Source organism: Puccinia triticina, chromosome 9A (genome assembly GCF_026914185.1).
Source record: "Puccinia triticina chromosome 9A, complete sequence".
Lineage (NCBI taxonomy): Eukaryota > Fungi > Basidiomycota > Pucciniomycetes > Pucciniales > Pucciniaceae > Puccinia > Puccinia triticina.
Genome location: NC_070566.1, coordinates 3,178,703 through 3,200,722, shown reverse-complemented (window position 1 = coordinate 3,200,722; position 22,020 = coordinate 3,178,703). Strand labels below are relative to the sequence as shown.

The window sequence follows — 22,020 nt, the reverse complement described above, 5'->3', positions numbered from 1 at the left end:
CAAGGCGTTTCAGGTCTTCTTCCCCCCCCCCTCTTCCTTGTGTTTTGGCTTTCTTGGTCCTGTTTTCTTTTAAGTTTATCTTTCATCATGTTTTGTTATTTCCTCTTTCACATTGCGCGCGTTGGATAGGTTTTGTATGAGGAGGGTTGGTTTGTTTTGTTTCTGTTTTGTTTGGTTTTGTTTCTGTCTTTTGTCTCGTGTTGTTGTTGCGCGCGCGTGCGCGCTAGGTTGTGATGAGATGTCTGCTACATGTCACCAACTCCAAGGTTTGAGTTCAGTTTGAACTCAGGCTTTGGAGCGGCATGGACCCACTCTGAACCATAGAATTTCAGTCAAACCATCAAAATTCAAAGTTCACGTCTTGGCACTTGTCTGCCCGAATCTCACGTCTTTAAGTTCTTTACCCCGCAAAACGCCGATCTCCTCCACATTACTGGTTTAGATCACATCCCTCATCCCGCCGGCAGTATCCCCGGCCCCCTCTCAACACAAACACCGCCGACGCGCAACTCCAGCCGTCGTAAAATCAATCCCTACTCAACGCTACACGACTCACCGCGCTCTTTTACGGCCAATCATAACCGGAGGGCATACATATCTCAGATTTTCATTTTTCTTTTCCCCTCCCCGAACTGCTGCCGGCCTAGCACCGGCCAGAGTTCCATATCGTCCAAAGTGAAGAGTGGCTTGAAATCGACGGATTGAGATAAATCGCAGGTACAGCATTCGGGGGGTTAATCAAGACTTGGACGATCGTCCAAAACACTTGACAAGAGGGGTGCAGATGTTGGAGGAGTTGCCATCTGTCCTGGCGGATGGTCATGCAATGACTGATTCGCCCGTGTGATACCCTGGGGACGAGGCGGTGAGCTCAGGTGAAGCATAGGGAAACAGGGAAGCGAGAGAGGGTGGTTCACTTACTAGATGGTGAACTATGGCCACCGAAACTGTTTCAATATCTATTCCAAAAACTCCTGAAACATTCGCCAACACCGCCACATGTCCAATGACATTTTTGATGCATATCACAATTTTTTTGGGGGGCTTTGGTCTTGTGAGTAATCAGTAATGGAGGCTAGAAATCTCGCGGTAAGGGTTGACTCGAGAGCCCTGCTGGTCAAGGTCCGCAAAAAGGCCTACTTGTGCAAATATGGCGCCAGGAATCTGCTCAGTGGCAAAGATCGTTTGTATACTTCCAAAGAAGTCCTTGCCTCCCAAGGTAAAGTGGATGTACGAGTTTCCAGCATGGCCTGTCTCGACGGTGTAATTCTTCTTTTGTGCATCCTTGAAATACGGCTGGAAAAACGCCATAGGTTTTACAATTGTAGAATCCGACTGATCAACTCCCAGAGTATCACGTACCCATTTGGTTGAAGAGTACGGGGGGCATGTGTTGAGGTGATCTAGCCATTCGTCGTATATTCCCGCCTGAAGCGGAGTTAGAGACTTTGTTGGCTGTGTCCCCTGCGCGCCCTTGTCAAGATTCACATCATCCGTCAGACCACTCAGACGCTTCAATGTAGCCCGCTTGATCCATCGTTGAAAGATTGTCTTGCTCAGAGTTTCTGCAGGGAGCTTACAGTAAGTTGATTGATTGCCTAACAGTTTAAATCACAGGTTAGAAGAGATAGAGCTCACCGGGGTGATTGTTTGTTTTAGCTTTGCCAAGGAGGCCGTTTAAACATTCTTGAGCCCAAGCTTCAAAGGAAGCAGGCGGGCCAAAGCGTTCAATTACCCCCGGGAAGTGCTGTAGGATATGGATATTGGGTTTAGATTTCACGTTTGGCCAGTTGGCGAGAGTGTGTCCCCTGTATCGTTGGATTGCCTCACTAATTGAGCTGACATTTTTGTTCGTTATTGTACGATGGCTCAACATATGGACGATGTGAACTAGTTTTACCAAGTTGTCTGATAATATCTTGTGATCCTTGTTTGCATTGCACAGGTTCCACAAAGGCAATAATACAAGTGGGTAGAAAACGGCGTACAAGATCCCCCATTCGGCTGCTTTAAGGGAGCCTGCACTGGCGGCGCCTAACTGGTGAGGTAGACGGTCCACCCAAGATGGTAGTGAGGTTTGCTCAATCGCCCTCCGCACACTGAGAAGCTCCTCCGGGAGTAGACTAGGCATCAGATCATCTAAATCCCGGTCCGCAACACTGTCCTCCTTGTCGTTGGTTTCCGCTTCGCTCGCCATGCTTTGAGATTGTCTGGATCCTTGGCTTCGTGCTCTGCGCGGATGGGCTGTTGCTTTACTTGACTGACTGTTATTTTGGTTACTTAGGCGAGCTCTTAGACTGCATTGATGCACTGTTGCCACGGACGCTCGCGATCCTCGCGATGAATTTGCTTGTCGTGCATCGGCTGAAATCGCCTCCTGCTGAGATGTGGCGGCCAACGCTTGAAGATTTGCTGTAGTCAATCGGCGCTTTGCAGGGTGTTCGTCCTCCTCGGCAGGACGTTTCTTGCTCGCAGTTTTCCTCTCTAGTAACACCTCAAACACGGTGGCTTTGGCGCTTGGCTGTTTGTTTGCAAGCTTCTTCAGATCGGCCTCAAGTTTCTTGCCTGTGACAGCTAATCCGAAGTAGGACAGGGAATGGTCTTTCAGCACGCCTAGCATTAGGGCATGCATAACATCAATAGTTGAGTGTTCTAAGGGCTTCCAATACGGAAGTTTGTTCAATGGGCTATAGCGGACACCTTGTTCCTTGACTATGGCCGTCTTGCGTGTACGGTCTGGGCTATCCAGCCATTTTTTGGCCCATTCAATGTGATCTTCATGCTTTCGTGGAGGAAACTGCTGTGGATCTACGATGTCGATCTTCGACCGAAGGAGCTTACAGAAAGAGCAAAATAAGGTTGCTGAATGAGAAGCAAATCCGGCCACCTTACGCAGTGCTGGGAGATCAGCGATCAGGGGTAGCATAATCGCGCGTATGGTTCGTCCAGTGGGAAATTGTGATGTTTCATCGAAGTGTACCCCAGTAGAAAATGCCAAGAACTCGTCCACAAGCGGTTGCAGGACATTGTATATGTGATCGGCTGGGGGCTGGCCTGGAGTAATCCCAAACAGAAAAATGTTTTCCTCTAGATAGCGTTCGCCTGGAGGCAAGTTTAGACACACCAGGGTTATAGCGCCGGCCTCCAAGCACTTGCCACCTATCTTGTTGCCGTGAGGGTTGAACCAGTCGACGTACAGACTGAATACGAGGTTGCCGGATTTGCTTGCGTACGGTTCCGAATCGGTGCTGGGGAATCGGAGAGTAGTCCATACGCTGCCATCCCAAAGATCCCTCATTACACCATCTTGCTGTGCGTAACGCAACGGTGCATCGATCAGGTCCTCAAAGTTGGGGCAGATAAGCTTCCTCTGCAGCCAATCTTTCAGGTTCTGGTAGCAGAAACCCTTAATCGGCCGCCAAGCAGGTTTCCCAGACGCTGTGAATTCCTTGAAAACCGGCTCTTCACACTTCCTGATTTGCTCATTTGATGTCAATAGGCTCCTTGCGGTTGTGAAGAATTGAGCCGTACAATGAGTTGTCACGGTAAGGTGGATCTTTTGTTTGGCCCAACTTTTGGTATCTGGAATTGCTTCGTATAGCGTCCAACATTTTGGGCAAGCTGCATGCTCTTGAAAACTACAATCTAGCCCCAGACGCCATGTGACCGTTCTTGTTTTGGCCGGTATGTTCTTCAGCATGATTGCCGTTTGAAAACCAAACCTGTTCCCCAGCCGTGTTAACTTCTGCTTCTCGTCTGCCAGGAATCTCTCACAAGCCGCTTCGCTCACGTAATCCTCGAAGTGGAACCGGCAGGCTTGAAGCAAAACATGCAGAACATGTTGATCGAGGAAGCAAAACTCCTTGTCTAGATCTCCACTTTGCACCGCGGGGGGATTATTGTCGGTAGGGTGAAGGCCGCGGCTCGGACCAGCAGTGGTGGATTGCAATATAGCAGCCACGTCGTTAGTGTTCAGTCCCATTGGGCGGTTATCCTGTGTGACGGCAGCTTGGTGTTGTGGATTTCCTGATCCTGTTGAACACATTTCAGGTTTGACGACCAGGGACCTGCGCTGTGGGGTAGGATCTTGGTTATCGGCAGGTCTCGTTCTAAGTAAGACGTTCAATTCTGCAATTCTTTGGTGCTTTCGAAAAGACACGTCCGACAACGGGACCCCCATTTGTTCAACACCACTTTGGTCCCGGTAAACCTTTTGCCGGCACCCCAATTCTTCGCAGCTACACACCCTCATTGACTAGGATGCAAACAGTCAGCATTCTTACCACGCGCATTTCAGCTAAGGGGAGATGTGGGTATACTTACGAGCGGTGGTGTCGTTTTCATTCTGTGGTTGACTTGGCCAATGGCGTTCAAAGTTTTCCGGAGATATACTGCAAATATTCTGGGCAGTCAGGCTGCACAAGCACTTTGTGCGAATTTGAGTGTGGGTTAGTCAGCATACATTGGCCCCAAATTACCCCGGCCCAGCCGGGCCCTCGACAAATACCTCACACACGTACACTGCCAAGAACCCGACCAGCAAACCATCCAATCAACATCATGGACTTCGATTCTGGCCATCCGTCTTCTGATACCAAATGGATCTTAGAGATACTACCACCAATGGCCTTGGCGGAAGATCATGTTGTAAGTGGTTGGGGAACAGTTCTCTAGAAATCAGACTAATGCTTGGTGACTTGTGCCTTACGGCAGAATTCCTCGCCTCGTCAACCAACTCTTCCAGGAGACCATCCGCGCAGTTCAGCCACCGTAGTTTACAACAGAACTGTACTTTTGGAAAACCGCCAGTCTGGTACTGATGGGCCTCCTTCTACGTTCTGCCGCCGTACGATCTTTTGGAACGAGCGCTTGTGCGTTGATCTGGTTAAGTTCTTTGCCGATTGGTTTTTGAGACACCAGGAGCTCGTCAAGAAATCCTCCGCATTCCTTGTGAAGGCCACCTACTCCGCCAACTTTGCAGACGTCTTGCAAGCATACCCACAACTCAATGGGTTTGTTCAAATCGTGGAGATGAAGGGTCAATACACTCATCTTTGTCAGATGTGGAAGGTAAGTGGCTGCTTTCCATGGATCATTCACGTAATCAACAGACCCAAGCCTCTAATCAGCCACATACTTTGCCAGACCATAACAGAGCAAATGGAGGTCTCTGCGGGGGATCCCATTCCCGTTGAATTTGCAGATTGCGTCTCAAGAGCTGGAATGAGCCCTCTAGTGAGTAGTCAACCACACGACCAATGTGCCATGTTCCCCTCCGCCTCTAATGCCATCATTCTGTCCAGGTTTATGTCTTGCTCAAGGATGCCATTGGCAAACATCGACACATTGAAACTGCTTGCATAATCGCGGAGGCCCCTGCAGACGAAATCTCAAAATCTACAGCCGCATGCGCATCATTCTTGATCGAAGGACTTCAGGCCGAATTATCAGCCTCCCAGTAGTATTCAGAGGTTCATTTCTTTATCTCACCGTTTCAGATCTACCCAGCGTAACTTAGGACCATCACCAGATGCGCGAGTTTGAAAGTGGCTCCGACCAGTTGCTTGTTTCCTACACTTTTCCCATGTACTTTTCCCCTTTGTATCAATGTGGAATGAATCTGGAAGTTTTTTCTCACTTGGACGATCGTCCAACTGATGTGTTTCACACGTCCCAGTCAAACGCTCCTCTTCGGGTCTTACTTCAGAAAGAACCATTGTGATGTACATCCCAGTATCTCCGGCAAACAATAATCTGTTGGTTTGTCTTCCCAGCCATCTGATGTTACCTATCCTCACGTCACCTACCATCACTCGACACATCCTGTTGAGTCGAGTTACCTTGTGAACTTGGACGATCGTCCAAGTCCATCAGAGACGTAGGCAGAGCCAAGACGCTCCTACTACCAATGTTGCTGCCACAAAACACACAAAATGTAGTTCTGTAAGGCGTAGGGATTAAAATTGCCCCCTATAGCTGCTGGAAGACTTGGACGATCGTCCAAGTGACAATAATGTCTTGATTTCCGCAAACATGCCAGCCTCCCACATCCAATCGGGCATGGTGCATTTTGGAGGTGCCTACAGAATCAATGGGGATCTTCACGCATCAATGGAAAACCACTTTCCAAACTACCCATTGTCTGGTCAGGCCACCGCCGCCAGCCGGCACACATTGCCCACCGCAACAGTATTTGTCCTCTGCTGCCCCCGCCGAGTTCCCCATTACAGTAAATATTACTCCGACTTGTCACACCCTCCGATATGGCCAACCTGACTGGCCTCCAGAATGGCTCGATGCCAACGACTGTCTCTAACCTCCGTTCAAAACTGCGCACAAGCGGCATTCCAACTGGCAATTCCGCATTCACTCGGTCCATCCACGACTTCACCAGGGTTGTCCTTGGGGTTGAAGCTGCCAAGAGTGACCTTCCTCCTGCGCCACCACAATCACAACTTTTGACTTTCAAGACTCCATCAAACGAGGCATCCGCTAGTAGTGTTATCCTTGCCCGCTTCCGTTCATACCTCTCAGAACACAATGTTGCAGACCTCGAAGTTGGAGGGAGAATCAAGTGTATCCCTATAGTTTGTCGCCAATTTTTCGTGCAAGATATGGCCCACTTCAATGTTCAACATGTTAGCTTTGCATGGGATCAATCGCCAGATTCGCCTTTTAACGCGTGGTTCGCCAGTATGATATTGAAGCATTGGACTTTTGCAAAGAATACCGGCCTCTTGTACAAATACGCCATCTCACCCAACGACGACACAGCTGCTCACGGTCAAAAGGTTCTGTTCCGTTGGATTCACGGGCGTCAAGCTGATCTTCGACAATTGACTCAAAACGTCAACTGGCGTCAACTCAAGGCCGCCCGTGAAAAACGTAGCAAAAGGAAGAAGCAGGTCTGTCTCAAATCTAGGTTTCTCACAACAGCCGCAATCTTTCTGACTGCTAATCTCTTTTGTTGTCACTCGCGCATCTTTGCAGTTAAGTGATCATCGCGTGGACACTTGTGTGGCATTGGCTCTCCCAGCAACTTTAACCCGGATCTTCATGGACCCCGCTTGCACATCTGACACGGAAGAAGATGAAGCAGGGAACCTCCATCGCATGCACGTGCCGTGGCGCTCTCAAGAAATGACTCAATTTGCTCACAAGTTGGACAAGGCCACGGTGGATCGTTTGCGCAAGGAAAAAGGCGTTCAATACGTACAAAGGGCCAAATTACTTGAACTGCGTCGACGCGATCCTATCCACATACCCAAAGTCTTCCCAGTACCTATCAGTCTCCCGCAAAATTGCTACGCTCCCATCTTCCTCCAATCCCGAGGCCAGGTTTCCCACAAAGTCTTGCACACAGACAATCAACCTTGTGAATTTCCTGCTATCTGATGCTGTTTCTGTTGTTGTAGATGAATGGATTCCATCATGATCCTGACCGCCTTCTTTGTGCTCTCACCTGCTTGATCCAACGCTAAGCTGTTTGTCCGCTCTCATCAGTTTGAGATGTGTTTGCCCATATGTAAAAAGAAATGTCTTACTGTGCTAGCTCCTTTTTCCTTTTCTGTATCTACAAATGTTGACAAGTACATATTCATTCAATCATTTTGAACCTAAGATGTGAAGAGTCATGTATATAGCGCACCTCAATCATATTTGCTTCAATGCTTCCCTTTATGTAGTAACAAACAATCTGTGTAGTGTGGTGTTGGCCTAGCCGATAGGCGCGATCTGTTGCCTGGTCTTCCACACTTGGATTCCAGCAGGGGTCCTGCAGCCGTGTAGGCGTCAATATAAGTGTGCCAATGGCCTTTGCTTTGTATCCTGGACTCACCATCAAGTAAACCTTCTGCGTACACGTCAGGTCAATCCCCACTCCACCTGCCCCAATGGTGGCCAAAAGCACTTGAACATTAGGCTCATGCCTAATTCTGTCTAAGCTCTTTTTCCTCTGCTGTAATGAGCGGCTCCCATCTAGTTGTTCAAAGGCAATCTTTTCTGCACCAAGTGCATTGCCCACACTGGAAAGAATCCTCAGCAACATAGACATATTTCTATAATCAGGTAAAATGTTCACATCAGTCAACTCACATCTGCAGGAAGGATGTCCACTGAGAGAAAACAACCGCCCTGGGAACTTCGCCACCTTGCTCCGAGTATAAGTGCCTCTTCAGATCCGTCATCAAATGTAAAATTTTTGGACTGTCACGCCACGTTGTCTCCTTCTTTGGTAGATCGTATTGCCGTCCATCAATCAACCCTGGGTGATCACAATATAGTCGCAGCATCATTAATTCTTGAAAAAACTCAGATGAATCCCAGCTTCCACCGCCTCTGTCCACTCCGAATTTGGCGGCAAAATCGTGATATCGGTTGTGGTAGTCTTCTTGCCAAGGTTCCGGGAGTGGAAGGCCTACATATTCTTCGACTTTAGGCAGGAGGTGGAGAACTTCTGTTTTCAGTCTCCTCAACGACACAGTGGCCAGTAGCTGTTGAAGCAACTCGATGGCCTTTGCAGAATTACGTTGTATGTTTGGTTCGATAAATGTCTGCCACACTTCTTCCCTCGACCACGGGTCCACTCGTATGAATTTTAGTAAGGTGTACAGGTCACTCAAGTGATTCTGCAAGGGTGTTCCGGTCAAGCAGAGTGTTCTTTGCGCTTCCAAAGCTATAATGGCTCGGCTTCGCTTGGTTGCTGCGTCACGTATCAGACTAGGAAGTAAAAAACAATCAGCAGTGTCTTCCATAAAATTCCAAGGATCAGAATTAACTCACTGGGCCTCGTCCAATATGGTGCGAAACCAGGTCACTTCAAACAACGCCTCACACCTGGAATCATAAAGATTTGCTACAGTGTCATAAGTGACTAGAACGATATCGTTGGCCCACAGGTTTGGAGCTGTCCACTTTTTTCGCTCCTCTCCATGATACACCGCGTATTTCGTGAAACTCAGGTCAAGGTGCTTGCGGATCTCCGCATCCCAATTGGGTAACGTTGATAATGGGCATATCACTAAAGTCGCCCTTGTGTTGCGCTCTTTTGTCGTAGCAAAGGATTCGGCGGCATTCTTCGATGTTAAAATTAGCGCTAGGGAAGTTAAAGTCTTTCCAAGCCCCATATCGTCAGCAAGGATTGATCCTTGACTGTTGTGATTAATTTGCTTGGTCGTTCTCCCGGTAGTCGCTGTATGGTGAAATGCTTGCCTCAGCCACTGACAGGTCGATGAACGCCAAAACGTCGACAGTGTTGTTGATTCGGGGGATTCCAACTTCAGAATGAACTCCATGGCTTGTAGCTGGTGCATCAAGAGCCGTGTTTTGCAGCCAGGTACCGATTTCCCAGGTGCCGCACGTTGCCCAACCTCGGCATGCAAAGCATGGGGAACCCCTAAGCATTTTTCGGGGCAGTAACTTTTGATGATTTTGACTTTCAGATCGCTCTCTTCAAATGTCCGGAGTACCTCGGCGGAGTGTTCAGAAGCTGAGAACAGCATCAACATTACGGTCAGAGTTGGTGTCGGTGAGGGAGAAGCGAAAACGGTGGCATCCATAATGACTGTGGGGTACGATGTCTTCGGGGGGTTCTCAAGACCTAAAAAGGTATTCAGCTCCATTGAAACCGTGCCGGTAGGGCCCACAAGCAACTTGTTCAAAACGTCCGATAGTGGTCGGCTGACATGACTGACCTCTGCGCCAGGCCAGGTAAAAACTTTGATGGTTTCTGGTCCTTTTTGAAGGAGCGCTTGTGTTCTGCTGGGGTATTTGATGGATCCTCAAAGGCGATCAACCATGATGCAATTACCGGATATCGTGCCAAGGCATTCGAGGTTTTGCGAGTTGGTGTGTTGGGTGTCTTGCTCTGGGTTCATTTGTTTCAAGAAGAAAGTGGAAAAGGTTACTGTTTAGTAATTATAACGGATACATAGATGACAAGAGTGTAGCAAAGCACAGCGGATATATACTTACCTCTACTGTCTGGCAATCCAAATCAAGTTTATGCATTGGCTGTGTGGCAAGTGGCATCAAGCATTTGGATCGGCTGTCTCGGAAGGGCACTGAACTTTGGTTGAGCGTAGTCTTGTAGATTTGTGTTGAAAATTGATGCTTGGATCTTTTTGCTTGGCTGAATCAATCTCGACCCTTACTTGTGTGTGTGAGCTCAGCATGTACTCCCAGAGTAAACAAGTCAAGCATTCTCATGAACTTGAAAGTATATGCATACACTTTGTACATTTGCTTGAAAAAGACCGCTAGGTACAAACTAAACACTGACCCAATCTAGGAAAGCTTGTTGCAATCCTCCCTCAACTTCGACATCCAGATTCAGTAGTGCATTATGCTTGAGAAGTTTAGATGTAACTCAAATTTATCCCTCTCTTATCTCGACTTTGAAAAAAAGGAAGATCAAAGACATTCATCTTGCTGCATCTCTGTCACCCACACAGTGTCTTGTGGGTTCCGCACCAAAATCCCCAGTTGAATTCAATGGGAAGAGGAGTCGAGTCTTTGATCTGCTCTTGTATTCATCCATTAGTCCTCCAGGATTCTAAGTCAAATAACACATCCTCTGTATTTATTTATTTATACTTTTTTTTTAAAATCTGAGCAATTAAAACAAGTGATTACTTTAATTTGGAAAATGATAACTTTGCACTCAATGTTTACAATTAAAGAAATTGATTGATATATATACATATATCCCCTCAGATCAATTGCTAATTGCTGAGGGATACTTGAAAGTTTTATTTTTTGAAGGTAACGTGTACTTTTTGAGAAGTTGATATCATTTGTGATTTTAGCTGATTTTGTTGAGTTTCTTGGTTTCATTAATTCCTTCCTGCTTGTAATTTTTTTTACTTCAACTATCTTATAATTTATTTGATAGTCTATATATTCCATTTTGTCATTGTCATTATTATTTTGTTTCATTGTATTATTTATTTTATTACTTATTTTACTATTTATTCTTTTTTCATTGTTATGTTTTGCTTTTTTGTGAGAATGTCTTCTATGTGTTATTTATGTTTTGGAAGCAGGCTGTCTTGATGATATATTCACCTAGAAGTCCCAGCATTTTAGGCCAGTCAATCATTGATTGGATTGGATTGGATTGGATTGTCATTTTTTTGCTTGTTCATGTCAATTTGATTTACACCATCACTTGGCTTCAAATTTTTGTATTGTAGTAAATCAATATGTATTTACAAAAAAAAAATAAAGGGAATTCAAGCCTTAAGGCATGTCTACTTTGCCTACATAATCTACCAGTTTATAGAGTAAGGGCAACAATTTACTTTTCTAAAAATTATTCTTTAGTGCTCAAAATAAGCAGTGGAATTTCAAGAACACATTGATGGATTGTAACCTTGTGCTACACTGAACATATCAACAGAATTCAAATGTAGTGATATCAGTGCAACTCAAGGCTATCATACAAGTGATTCTTAGCTAATATCAATGTTTTAATCATGGCAATGAGCCCACATTGCCTTGCTTTTGGGGGTGGTGCGTCTAGTGATCAGTTACAATTCCCACTTATTTGATGGTACAGCTACTGCGGCTGACATCTCCGGCGTTGCGGTCACGCTCCCGTCTGACGACGAGGTGCATGAGATGATGCTCAGGAGACGCCAAGCGCCGCCGACCGCCAATGAGGAAGATGTTGCTCCAGGTTCAATCTTCTGAAGATTACTCCCTTAAAGTAGGAATCTATCTCTCATATTTTTACTACTTGTATTCCCTGTCTGTTCCTCCTCCTCTTCCTCCATTTATCTTCCGCGATTCCTCTGTCCCCTTTTCTGTCATGATAGTCTCCTGTCTCCCCTCCCAAGAGTGTGCAATGTATGGCTACCCCGGCGGCGCCACTAGTCCCTATATCTGATCCGACGGTTAAAACCCGGTCTGAGGCAACCTGACCTCCACGGGAGGATACGACGGAAGCAACCATCTGTTGTGGGTTGCACCAAGGGCCCACGTGGAGCCGATCTCCAGTCAGAAGAGGGGCATCCACGGCCCCTATAGTGTTGTTTGTAAGACGAGGGGACCTCGCCGCCTCCACGGAATGCCCGGGGCTTGTGTGGGATCCACGAGATGATGCCGTGGATACCCCCCCGGATCAACTTAGTGGTGAGCACGTGGGCGTGTGGACTGACAGCCGCTGGTCCGCCCCCCGCGAGGGTCAGCCGTGGATTCCTCATCATTTCCGAGTCAGTCCCGCGTGGAGGTACTCCCCGGGTGTACTTGCAACATCCTTGACAATTTCCCCCTCCTGACAATTAATCTCTCATTTGGGACCTCCAGCCGGCTGTGTACCCGAGCTTAGAGAAGGCGCGAAGCGGGTGGGACTTGTTAAAGGAACCTCAGAAGTGGTTCACGCTAGGAATGATGATTTTCATGTATGTACATAGGCAGGTTTATATACATGAAAAGAATGTGAAAAAGGGGTCTAGATGAGACCCTCTACGTGTAACCCAGTGGGGTTACAACACTTGTGTGAAGTTCGCTCTGTGCATTGCTCCAGCTTGAGCAGTTATATTTCGATTAAGCAGGGAATGTTTCTTTTTAAACTACATAGTCCGATCTCAAGTGCCGCCGGCTTTCGGTCTCGGCCTGTCTCGGCGGGTTTGCTTTGATGATCTATCATTGTTCCGATGAACGCGTTGATTGATTTTCCCCTAAAAAGAGAGCCACAGTCTCAACGGATGACGACCCAGAATTGTGACCTGCGCTATCCACGAGAGCCACAGTGACAACAGATAATAAACACCCAGAAATCACACCTGGTAGAGGTGTCTTGGAGGCTCAGCTCTGAGTCATAAAATAGAACCGCTTTTCCGAAGAATCCATTCCCCATTACCTTCACCACTCCGGCAACCTTTCGTCTTCCTTTCAACCTATCAACCTACTTACGGTATTTGAAAGTGCCTGTCGATACGTAGTTTCCCTTCTCATTCTCCCTCTTTGATTCCGTTCAACGTCCGGCATGCACTTCGCTACCGTTCATACTTCCTATGTCCTTGTTCTCTTTGGTGAGTGCCATTTCCTAACAGGGGTTTCTCGCACTTCGGGGGAGCAAGTCCTCTCGCATATCGATGAAGGCTAATAATCTCAATCTTTCCCCCTTCAACTTGTCAAGCTTTGTTACAGTTCGCCTTATCAACCCCGGGTTTGATGCCTCGAGAGTAAGCCAAATATCCATCTCTGTGTGAACTCATGACCCTCATGGCTGAAGCGATCCAATCTGTCCCACGCTAAAGTAACGAGGGGGAAGGCAAATTCGATGCAGCTGCACACTTTGCTGGACGTTTGAAATCCATTTTTTCCAAGGATCAAGGAAAGGGGAGCGATGGAAATACGAAAGTCGAAGGCGATGGACACGTTTCCGGCAGTTTCAAATGGAAATTTTCGAAGGATCATGACAAGAGGAGAGTATCGACTCGGTACGACCGTTTTCTGAAGAGGACTTCGGCATCTGATCACTTGCATGTTTCTCGAGACTACACCACGTTCACGACCAAGGCACTTAAAATCCGGGCCAACCACGTTAAGCGGATCGTGAAGCGAGAACAGTCTTCTGCAGAATAGGATCTCTCGAGTTTGTCAAGCGTTGTGCCGGGCATCTACATCTAGTGGTACACTCCACGTCATCTTCTGCCCCTTCCTTTGTCGTTGGCTTTTTGATGTAGCCACATTTCGGGGTTTGTTTCTTCAAGTGCTGTCTATATAAGAAGTTTGAGAAGCCTGTAACCATGCGGAATCACACCGTTCGAGTGGAAAGACGCACTCTGCTTAAATTCTTGATATGATTGTTTTGTTGGTGCCTGCTTGATGAAATTTTCTGTTCCACTTACAATCCGCTCGAGGATATGGGATGTTTGGGGCCAACTTCAGGCCAGCCGTTGGATTAATTAGCCTGAGCCTGAGCCTGAAGAATGGAAGAATTAAAATTAAAAAGGCCCAACTAAAAGCCCACATCACTCTCCTCAACGGAACAGTTGAAAATGGTTCGATCGATGAAAGTCTTGAGAATAGTCTTGCCAGTCTTTCTCACTGCTCTCCTCCTCTATCTCCTATACTTTGGCGAGCCTCCGCTGGATCTGCCGCTGCTCCTCCGCACTTTCAACAAGCAGTCCCTCGATGGCCACCACCAAGCAGCTTACGCGAGCACGATTCTGGGATGGTTGCGGAGCCCGCCGGGTGACTCTTCGAGCTTATCGGGCGACCTCGCCCATGCCCACCTCTCTCCGCCTCCCATCAAGCTCTCTGCCTCCGATCGTCCCCCGCGAGTCGATCGAGGAATCGGGCCTGGCCACGCGATCTCTAAGGCGTACAGGAACGCACTCAAGGATATCGAGCTCTCCGTATTCTCTCTGACCCACCAGGATCCGATCTTCAGCACCCCGGAATTCAAGGCGGGCACGAAGGGCGTGCCGGGCACGGCGATCCGCAGTAACGACGAACGCCGCGCTCTGCAGGCATGGCTGGATTGCACGTCCGGCGAGGGCGAATGGCGATGGCAGCCGACCCATGAGGGGCCCGAGCCGCGGGCGATGACGGTGCACAAGCAGGGGCCACTCGAAGCCAAGTGTGAGCGGGCGTTCTACGAGCGACGAGATGCCGGGAACCGGTCGAGGGATGGCTGGGATGTCCGGCCTTCCCTGAAGTTCGGCTGGCATCCCTCCTCGCGCTGCGAGGCTCTCCGGCCCAGAAAGCTGGCCACGAACCCGCGACTCTCTCGACGAGCCTTATGTGGTGCGTTGGCCCACAAAAACACGTTGCTCGTCGGCGATGTCTCCCAGTACGGCTTGCACGACCTGTTGCTCGATTGGACCAGCACCAAACAGGCCTCCTGTGCTGGGAACTTGTACTGCAAAATCCATCCCATCTGTTCCGATTACTTGGACTCGCGGTGGGCCGGTAATTCGACCCAATTGGAGGCTGGCGAACTCGATGCTCATGTTTACTTCAAGATCCCCCCTCAACCCTTCCACCAAAGTTTGTCGGGAATTTCTTGCGACCTTCATCCATTCATTTCTTCTTCTTCTTCCATCCTGCTTTCTCGTGCATTTCTTCTCCGATCTATCCCACTGATTCTTTCTTTTCCTTGGTTAGCTGATAATTTCATCAGCAATAAGACTCTTCTACTTGGGGATCCTCGTCCGCCGCCCATCGTATCACCACCCACGTACCCCACTGGAAGTCATACTTTTCTACGCTACAGACGCTCAGATTCATTATGGGGTTCCTCGAGCCCAACAGATGCGCGATTCCAACCGATATGGTTGCATCCAAACAATGGAATCCGAGATATCAACAATTGTGAGGATTTGAGTGCATCACCTCTGATATACAATGTACCCTGATTGCGCATACATATTTAGTTTGGTATGGAGATGTGCGCAAGTCAGATTTGATCATCCTCTCGAGACGTCCATTAGGCCTGCCACGCCGCTCGCAGATGAGCCGGGCCTTTGTCCATAACAAGCACTTACCCTCGCACCACTTGGAGTATCTGCGCAAGCATTCACGGAGCACGGAGGTTTGGGGGACGGGGCGGGAGTTTATAGCGAAGGAAGGCTCGGACGGGGTGGCGGCTGCAGTCTCGCTGATCGGGATGGCAATCAAGATGGTGCTAGAGATCTGGCTTCCGGAGGTGCTGTTCACGTTGAGTCAGCTCCAGAAGAGTCATGGCCGGGCAGAGAGATTGATCGTCTGGCGCGGCGAATGGCGCGTCCATGGGGATTGTGTCGGCGCTGGAGTTGCTGATCGGGCGAGGAGCGAAACCGGATTTGATTGGGAGCGCTGGTGGGATGGGCAGCCTTCGACCTCGGGGGATGGACATCGGCCCCATCCACGCCCACCCGGGCTTTTCTCGCTCCTCTTTCCGAGCCGACCGGCTACTTCTCCAGCCACCGAGAACGGGAGCGAGAAGAGGGCGTCCTCTGGTTGGAAAGCCGCCGATCTCCAGCTCGATAGTCCTCGGCTGGTCTTCCACAACCTCCAGACCATCTTCCAAAACCGCCTGATGAGCAAGCTGGGCCCGGCGTTCGGGATCCCGTTTCTCGACCTCGAGTCGCAGGCTAGTGTGTGGAGGACGGGCTTGGTGGGCAGTTCGACGCTCTCGGCTGCTCACGGCCATCCCCGAGGCCCGGCTGATTGCTTCGACTATTGCTTCCCTTCTCCTGGGCTGACCCTCGAAGAATCTTTCTTGGGCGGTCTTCTCAGGATCCTACATGTTTCTGGTTCGAATAATTCAACTGGGTAAAATTGTACCAAATATTTTATCAAGTTGTTTTTGTTTCTTTTCAAGATCTTCATAATATGTTGTTAGATAGACCCAATTATCCACAAGAGTTCAGCCTTGTAAGAAAACCAATTAGCCCTGTTCACATTGGGAAGTTCAATTATAAGTTTATAAGGACACTTAGCATAAAGTCTAGATAAGATTTTCAACCTGTTCAGAAACCTGCAAAACACCCATATCATGATGTGAAATTGGTTTATCAAATTTTATCCATGAACCTGTTTATCATTCAAGTAGATTCATGAAGTTGCCAATTGTGAACAGGGCTACCAGCACATCCAGGGGCAAATCTGTGCTTATGTAATGCTGATCGCGGGTGACCAAAAAAGCTGTGATTGGCTTGGGACAGCTGGGAGACTCCTGAGCTCAAACCAACAAGAACACGGTCAACAAGCTCACCAACAGAAACAGGAACACGATCAACAAGGAAGGAACACGGTCAACAAGGAAAGAACACGGCCAACAAGGGAAACGAGAGCCAGGGAGGAGCGACAGGATGGATGGCAACCCAGAAGATGAACGAAACCCATTCGACGAACTCAGATCATCATCCACCATCACCCAGCTCGACAGCCACCCACTCAACGAACACTCCATCCTATCCATCCTCACCCCCAACAGCAACAACCAACACATCCTCACAGCCACCCACCCACTCCAACACAACCAGGATGGCGGACCAGCTCAGAGTATCATGATCGACATCGACTGCCAACAACAGCAGCAGATCAGAAACAAGAAAACAGCCCAAGATGAAGACTACCACACCGAGAACTCATCATCACCATCACCCTCACTCACCAGGCACCCAGAACAGGAACTGGAACAAGAACCGGAACAGGAGCACCCCTCTCGCTCCATCCTACACGACCATCGACCTAGCTCACTACTCCTACCCCCAAACCACCACAGGAGCACCCTCGAAGAACCAAACCAGACACCCTCCAGCAATCCTTTCGGATCCGGACTGCTCTCGAGGCTCAAACAGATCTGGAACCAAGAACGCGACCGATACCTCTCCTCAACCAGCAACAACAGCGAACTCAACTCATTCTCTCACCACAATCAACACAGCAACCACCCAGACCAGCAGCAGCAAAACCGAAACCACCCCGCTGGCCACCAGCCACTCGGCCCAAAGGAGATGGCCCTCTGGAGATGGGTCAACGTCGACGACCTCGACGAGTTCCTCCAGGACGTCTACAGCTACTACGTCGGAAACGGCATCTGGGCGATCGGCCTATCCAGATTATCCAACCTAATGTTCACACCCCCTTCACAAAATTTAACATAAAAACTCGAGTTTCTTATAACCTGTGTTTTGCTTTAGGACAGTCGGGTTCGTCATCGGCTTCTCCATCTTCCTCTTCGGCTGTATCGACTACTCCATCCTCAGATCTAGCCACCATCTCCACGAGGTTATCGTCCCTCAATGTGTCTCAAGGTCTGTTATGTCTGTATGTGATTATCTTTGGACTCTGCTCACTCTATCTCTCTCAAACAACCAATAGATTCTCAGGTCTCAGCTTGCTCTTGGTCTTGGCCTTCTCCGGATATTACTCCTGGAGAGTCTTGAAGTTTGGTCAGGAGATTTCAAACCTCTGGAAGATGCATGAATTCTTCACTGAATTACTAGAAGTTTCAGAGGTACGCATATCTGTTGTTATAATCTACAGCGATACCAAAAACTGAATATTCAAACCTGTTTCCCACAAAACACAGGCAGATATCCAAACGATTCCGTGGTACCGACTAGTAGAACAGCTGTCTCGGTTAAAAGACCAACATCCAGCGACGATAGCTACGGGAGAGAGCGAAGGCCGACGCCGTGCCATCGGCACACCTCCTCACATCCAATCAGTTTTACAGAGGAAGCTGGATGCCCACGACGTAGCCAACCAGATCATGCGCGAACAGAATTATCTGATCGCGCTGTTCAACAGGGATATCTTGGACCTCAGGCCGCCTCTGCCCGGCTGGATGGTCGGCAACTTGCTCATCGCCGAGAAACATCTAACCACCTCACTCGAATGGAATCTTCTCTTCTCCCTCCGCGGCTTTTTGCTCGATCGCCGCGGTCAGGTCAAGCCCGAGTTTCTAGTCTCCTCCAGACTCGACCCTTCCATGGCTCTCGGGTTCGTGTTTGATCACTAACCCATTTTTCTTTTTTTATCGATACTCATTTTTGACCCCCCCCCCCCCCCTCTTAGTTTACAGCGACGATTCAGATTGATGGCGGTTATCAACTTAATCTTTGGTCCTTTCATCGTCATATACGTTCTGATCTACTCATTTTTTCGATACTTCGAAGTCAGTTGATGGTTTGACCCACTGTGAAAGAACAAATCAAACTGACGACATAATATCATAGGAATACCACAAAAATCCATCGTCGATTGGCTCGAGAAGTTTTACCAGATTGGCTCAATGGAAGTTCCGAGAATATAACGAACTTCCTCATCTGTTTCAGGAGAGATTGGTGAGCAGTTATTGTCTCTCGAAAAAATATATCGACCAATTTCCGAAGACGAAGACGACTATCCTGGCGAAGTTTGTGAGCTTTATTGCGGGCTCGTTTGCGGGCGTCTTGATCGTCCTATCGCTCTACGATCCCGACGCATTCTTGCACTTCGAGATCACGCCGGAGCGAAGCGTGTTGTTCTACATCGGCTTGTTTGGCTCAATCCTGGCCATCTCACGAGGAATGATCAAACAGGAGTACGAGGAGAAGATCGAGCGACCGGGAGAACTGATGGAACGGATCGTAGGCCTAACCCACTATTTACCTCCTCATTGGTACGGTAAATTGCATGGACTGGATGTCTACAACGACTTTGGACAGCTCTTCCAGCTGAGAATCGTCAACTTCTTGAACGAACTCATGAGTATCTTGCTCACCCCTTTCATTCTCTGGTACAACTTCGACCTCGACCGCTGCCAACGGATCATCGAGTTCTTTAGAGAATTCACAATCCATGTTGATGGGATCGGTTACGTCTGTTCTTTCTCAGTCTTTGATTTTAACAAGTTTGAGCTCGGCGGTTCAGTAAGTTCTTTCTTGAGGCACTCTTTTCATAAAATGCCGAACAGAGAGGCTGATCTTGTATTTATCAGCCTGGTCCAAGCAACAATCAGCCCCGACATCCAACAGACGTACGTCCTCCCGGCCATCCGGCGGGGCAACAAGAGCGGCAGCAGCGGCATCAGCCAGGGACGACAGCGGGTGTCCAGCAGAACGACATCAACAAGATGGAGCGATCGCTCCTGAGTTTTGTCGCACACCATCCGAACTGGGAGCCCTCGAACCAGACCGCGTCGCTGTATCTCTCGAAAGCGATTGGCTTCTCGACCGTCGTCGGCGATTCCGCTTACCATCACCACCAAGCCCATCTGCCCTACCATCCCAATCAGCAGCAGCACTACCATCCACATCAGATGGGCTCCCAGGCCGGCTCGCCCGTCCGCCACCGCCTCGTGCCTTCCGTCGGCAACAGCCACTACTTGCAACAACACCCACAGCATAGGAACGGCTATTTCGTAGCGCCTACCGGAGCACGCTCCCATCTCGCCGGCCAACACTCGCTCCTCGTCGGCGAAAGCATGTCCGGTCCTGCCAGCCACTCCTTCCTGAACTCCCGGCCGTCCCAGATAGGCCTCCGCAGCCGGGCCAGTCGACCGGCCTCGCTTGGCCCGACCACCACGCCTTCCGTCCGTGGCCTCCACCCGCCCATCTCGACCTCCTCCTCTTCCTCCTTCTCCAATGCGCCTCCTCCTGTTGCTGCTGGTCCATCGAGAAGGGCGCCGACTAAGACGGGGATGATGGGCGTCGAAGCTATCGACGAGGAAGACCCCTCCCTCCTCGCCCCTGCTCTCACTAACCATCCTCCTGCTCAGCCACCAGTCCCGACCCCCCCTCACCCCCCACCAACCGATGATCATCATCATCTTCCCTCTTCCGGCGCTGCGCCCGTGGACGAAGACGATCCGTTCCAACAACCTACTTGACGTATCACCCCACAGGATCCTCTCATCGCTGCTCTGCATCTTTCTTCCTTTCATTTCCAGCCGCGGAGGGGTGGTGGTCCAAGAGAAGTAAATGGTGAGGTGTTGCTGCTTACTCTTGAACTCGTGAGGCTTGCTGTTTGTATTTCTGCATGTTGTTATATGTACATCAAGCCACCAAGCGTGTAATTGTATACACCCTATGTATTTCATCCCGGGTCCTTTTTTCTAACATGGGCGTTGGCATTGCGGCTTGGCAGGAAGAGGGAAGTGTGTGGTTTAGGAATGAGATATGTACTTGGTCTTGGGTTGAAAGAGCACAGATCGCGTTGTTGTTTTTTTGGAGGGAGATCAGGCCCTCCTTATGCCAAAGCAGATGAGCACAGTTAGAACTTGAAACTCTAAAACCAACCAAGAAAAATGCAAAACTATTCACGAGTAAATATTTAAACCAGGCTCCACTGGCTGTAGTTTTGGTACCACAGGCCAGTCCGAGCTTATCCGAGGAGGCGCGAAGCGTCTCCCGCGAGCACGGGAGGGACTTGTGTTAAGTTCGAGGCCAGTCAGTGTTGACCAAGTGACATTCGTCATTGTCGGCCAGCTTGCTTCAGACGCAACCGGCGATGGTCCACAGAACTCTAACTTAACGCAAGTCCCTTAACGCAAGTCCCCCACTTCGGAGGGCCCTGGTACAGCCTGGGCTGGCGCGAAGCGCAACCTCCGTTCGCTCCCCCGAGGAGGGACTTAGCTAAGTTAGCACAGAACTCCCTTAAAGCCCTGTTATCCAGAAAATTGCACACGAGTTTGTATCGAGACAGACACCCTCCTCAGATTTCGATGGGACCGAGGAGTGCAGGCTAGCATGCTCAAAGAAGAAAAAAAAAGGCAAGATAAGAGACATCTCCCTACATGTAGCGAATATACTTTGCTACTTCATGGCGTCGAGAGTCCTTACTCTGTCTACATAAGCTCTTAATATTATATCGGATGTCCAGGCCTTTGTATCATGATCACCCAGGATAAGACAACATTGCAATCAGTGTTTTGTGCATCCACAACTTCAAATGTACCCTCAGCAGCATTTCCTCCCGATCCATTTCATTAATCTTCTAAATCTAGGTGTCGCAGCTACCAAGTGCGCCTGGGCGAACTATCTTTTCAGATTTTATCTTGCACCAAATTCCACGGGTGTGGCTAGGCGTCTATGTCGCGTTTAAACTCGGACATTATTCAATTCTCTGTTTATGTGTATGCATTACCTTATGCATATGACGTGTACATCGGGCATCGTGTCAATCAATTTCTTCCGCACATCTTCCCCGCATCTCCGACAAAACTCTATTCCTTTCTTATCCGCCGACAACTCTATTCTTCCCTATTCTTACTCGCTGTTTTATCCTCGATTAACAACTCATTGATCCGATTAAGACTCGAAGTCTTTCTCCTTCGTCCCCAGTTTCAAATCTAAAATCGAAGACTCAATAACAACACTCGCCGACTTTAATCATCCAGGAGGAGCTAGAAACAGTCTCCGGGCAGGTAGTTGTTTGAACGTTCATAATCAACATTACCGATTTACGTTATTGACCGTTATTGTTTTTCTTCATGATCTCTAGGCTGCTTTCATTGTGATCATTCCTGCTGTTTACTCGTCGCCGTTGTTGTGTTTGTGTCAAGATTTCCATTTGTCTGCGGTTCATTCTTCGAGG

General features: G+C 48.8%; 4 protein-coding genes across 4 annotated transcripts; all 4 read left to right on the top strand.

Moving 5' to 3' along the window:
* Nucleotides 1–4,560: 4,560 nt before the first annotated feature.
* On the top strand, nt 4,561–5,462 carry PtA15_9A325 (uncharacterized protein; the record flags this gene model as incomplete). The annotated part of the gene is made up of 4 exons (XM_053172522.1): nt 4,561–4,647; nt 4,714–5,070; nt 5,146–5,235; nt 5,304–5,462. 4 exons carry the CDS (start codon nt 4,561–4,563, stop codon nt 5,460–5,462), a joined length of 693 nt encoding a protein of 230 aa, XP_053023754.1.
* A 7,526-nt stretch (nt 5,463–12,988) lies between these two features.
* Nucleotides 12,989–13,590, top strand: PtA15_9A324 (uncharacterized protein; the record flags this gene model as incomplete). Its single annotated transcript, XM_053172521.1, has 3 exons — nt 12,989–13,034; nt 13,142–13,187; nt 13,263–13,590. 3 exons carry the CDS (start codon nt 12,989–12,991, stop codon nt 13,588–13,590), a joined length of 420 nt encoding a protein of 139 aa, XP_053023753.1.
* A 416-nt stretch (nt 13,591–14,006) lies between these two features.
* Nucleotides 14,007–16,270, top strand: PtA15_9A323 (uncharacterized protein; the record flags this gene model as incomplete). Its single annotated transcript, XM_053172520.1, has 3 exons — nt 14,007–15,000; nt 15,118–15,324; nt 15,387–16,270. 3 exons carry the CDS (start codon nt 14,007–14,009, stop codon nt 16,268–16,270), a joined length of 2,085 nt encoding a protein of 694 aa, XP_053023752.1.
* Nucleotides 16,271–16,805: 535 nt separating this feature from the next.
* On the top strand, nt 16,806–20,314 carry PtA15_9A322 (uncharacterized protein; the record flags this gene model as incomplete). Its single annotated transcript, XM_053172519.1, has 9 exons — nt 16,806–17,572; nt 17,640–17,753; nt 17,821–17,956; nt 18,032–18,444; nt 18,520–18,619; nt 18,681–19,355; nt 19,424–19,663; nt 19,757–20,017; nt 20,120–20,314. The coding sequence occupies 9 exons, from the start codon at nt 16,806–16,808 to the stop codon at nt 20,312–20,314; spliced, it is 2,901 nt and encodes a 966-aa protein (XP_053023751.1).
* Nucleotides 20,315–22,020: the final 1,706 nt, after the last annotated feature.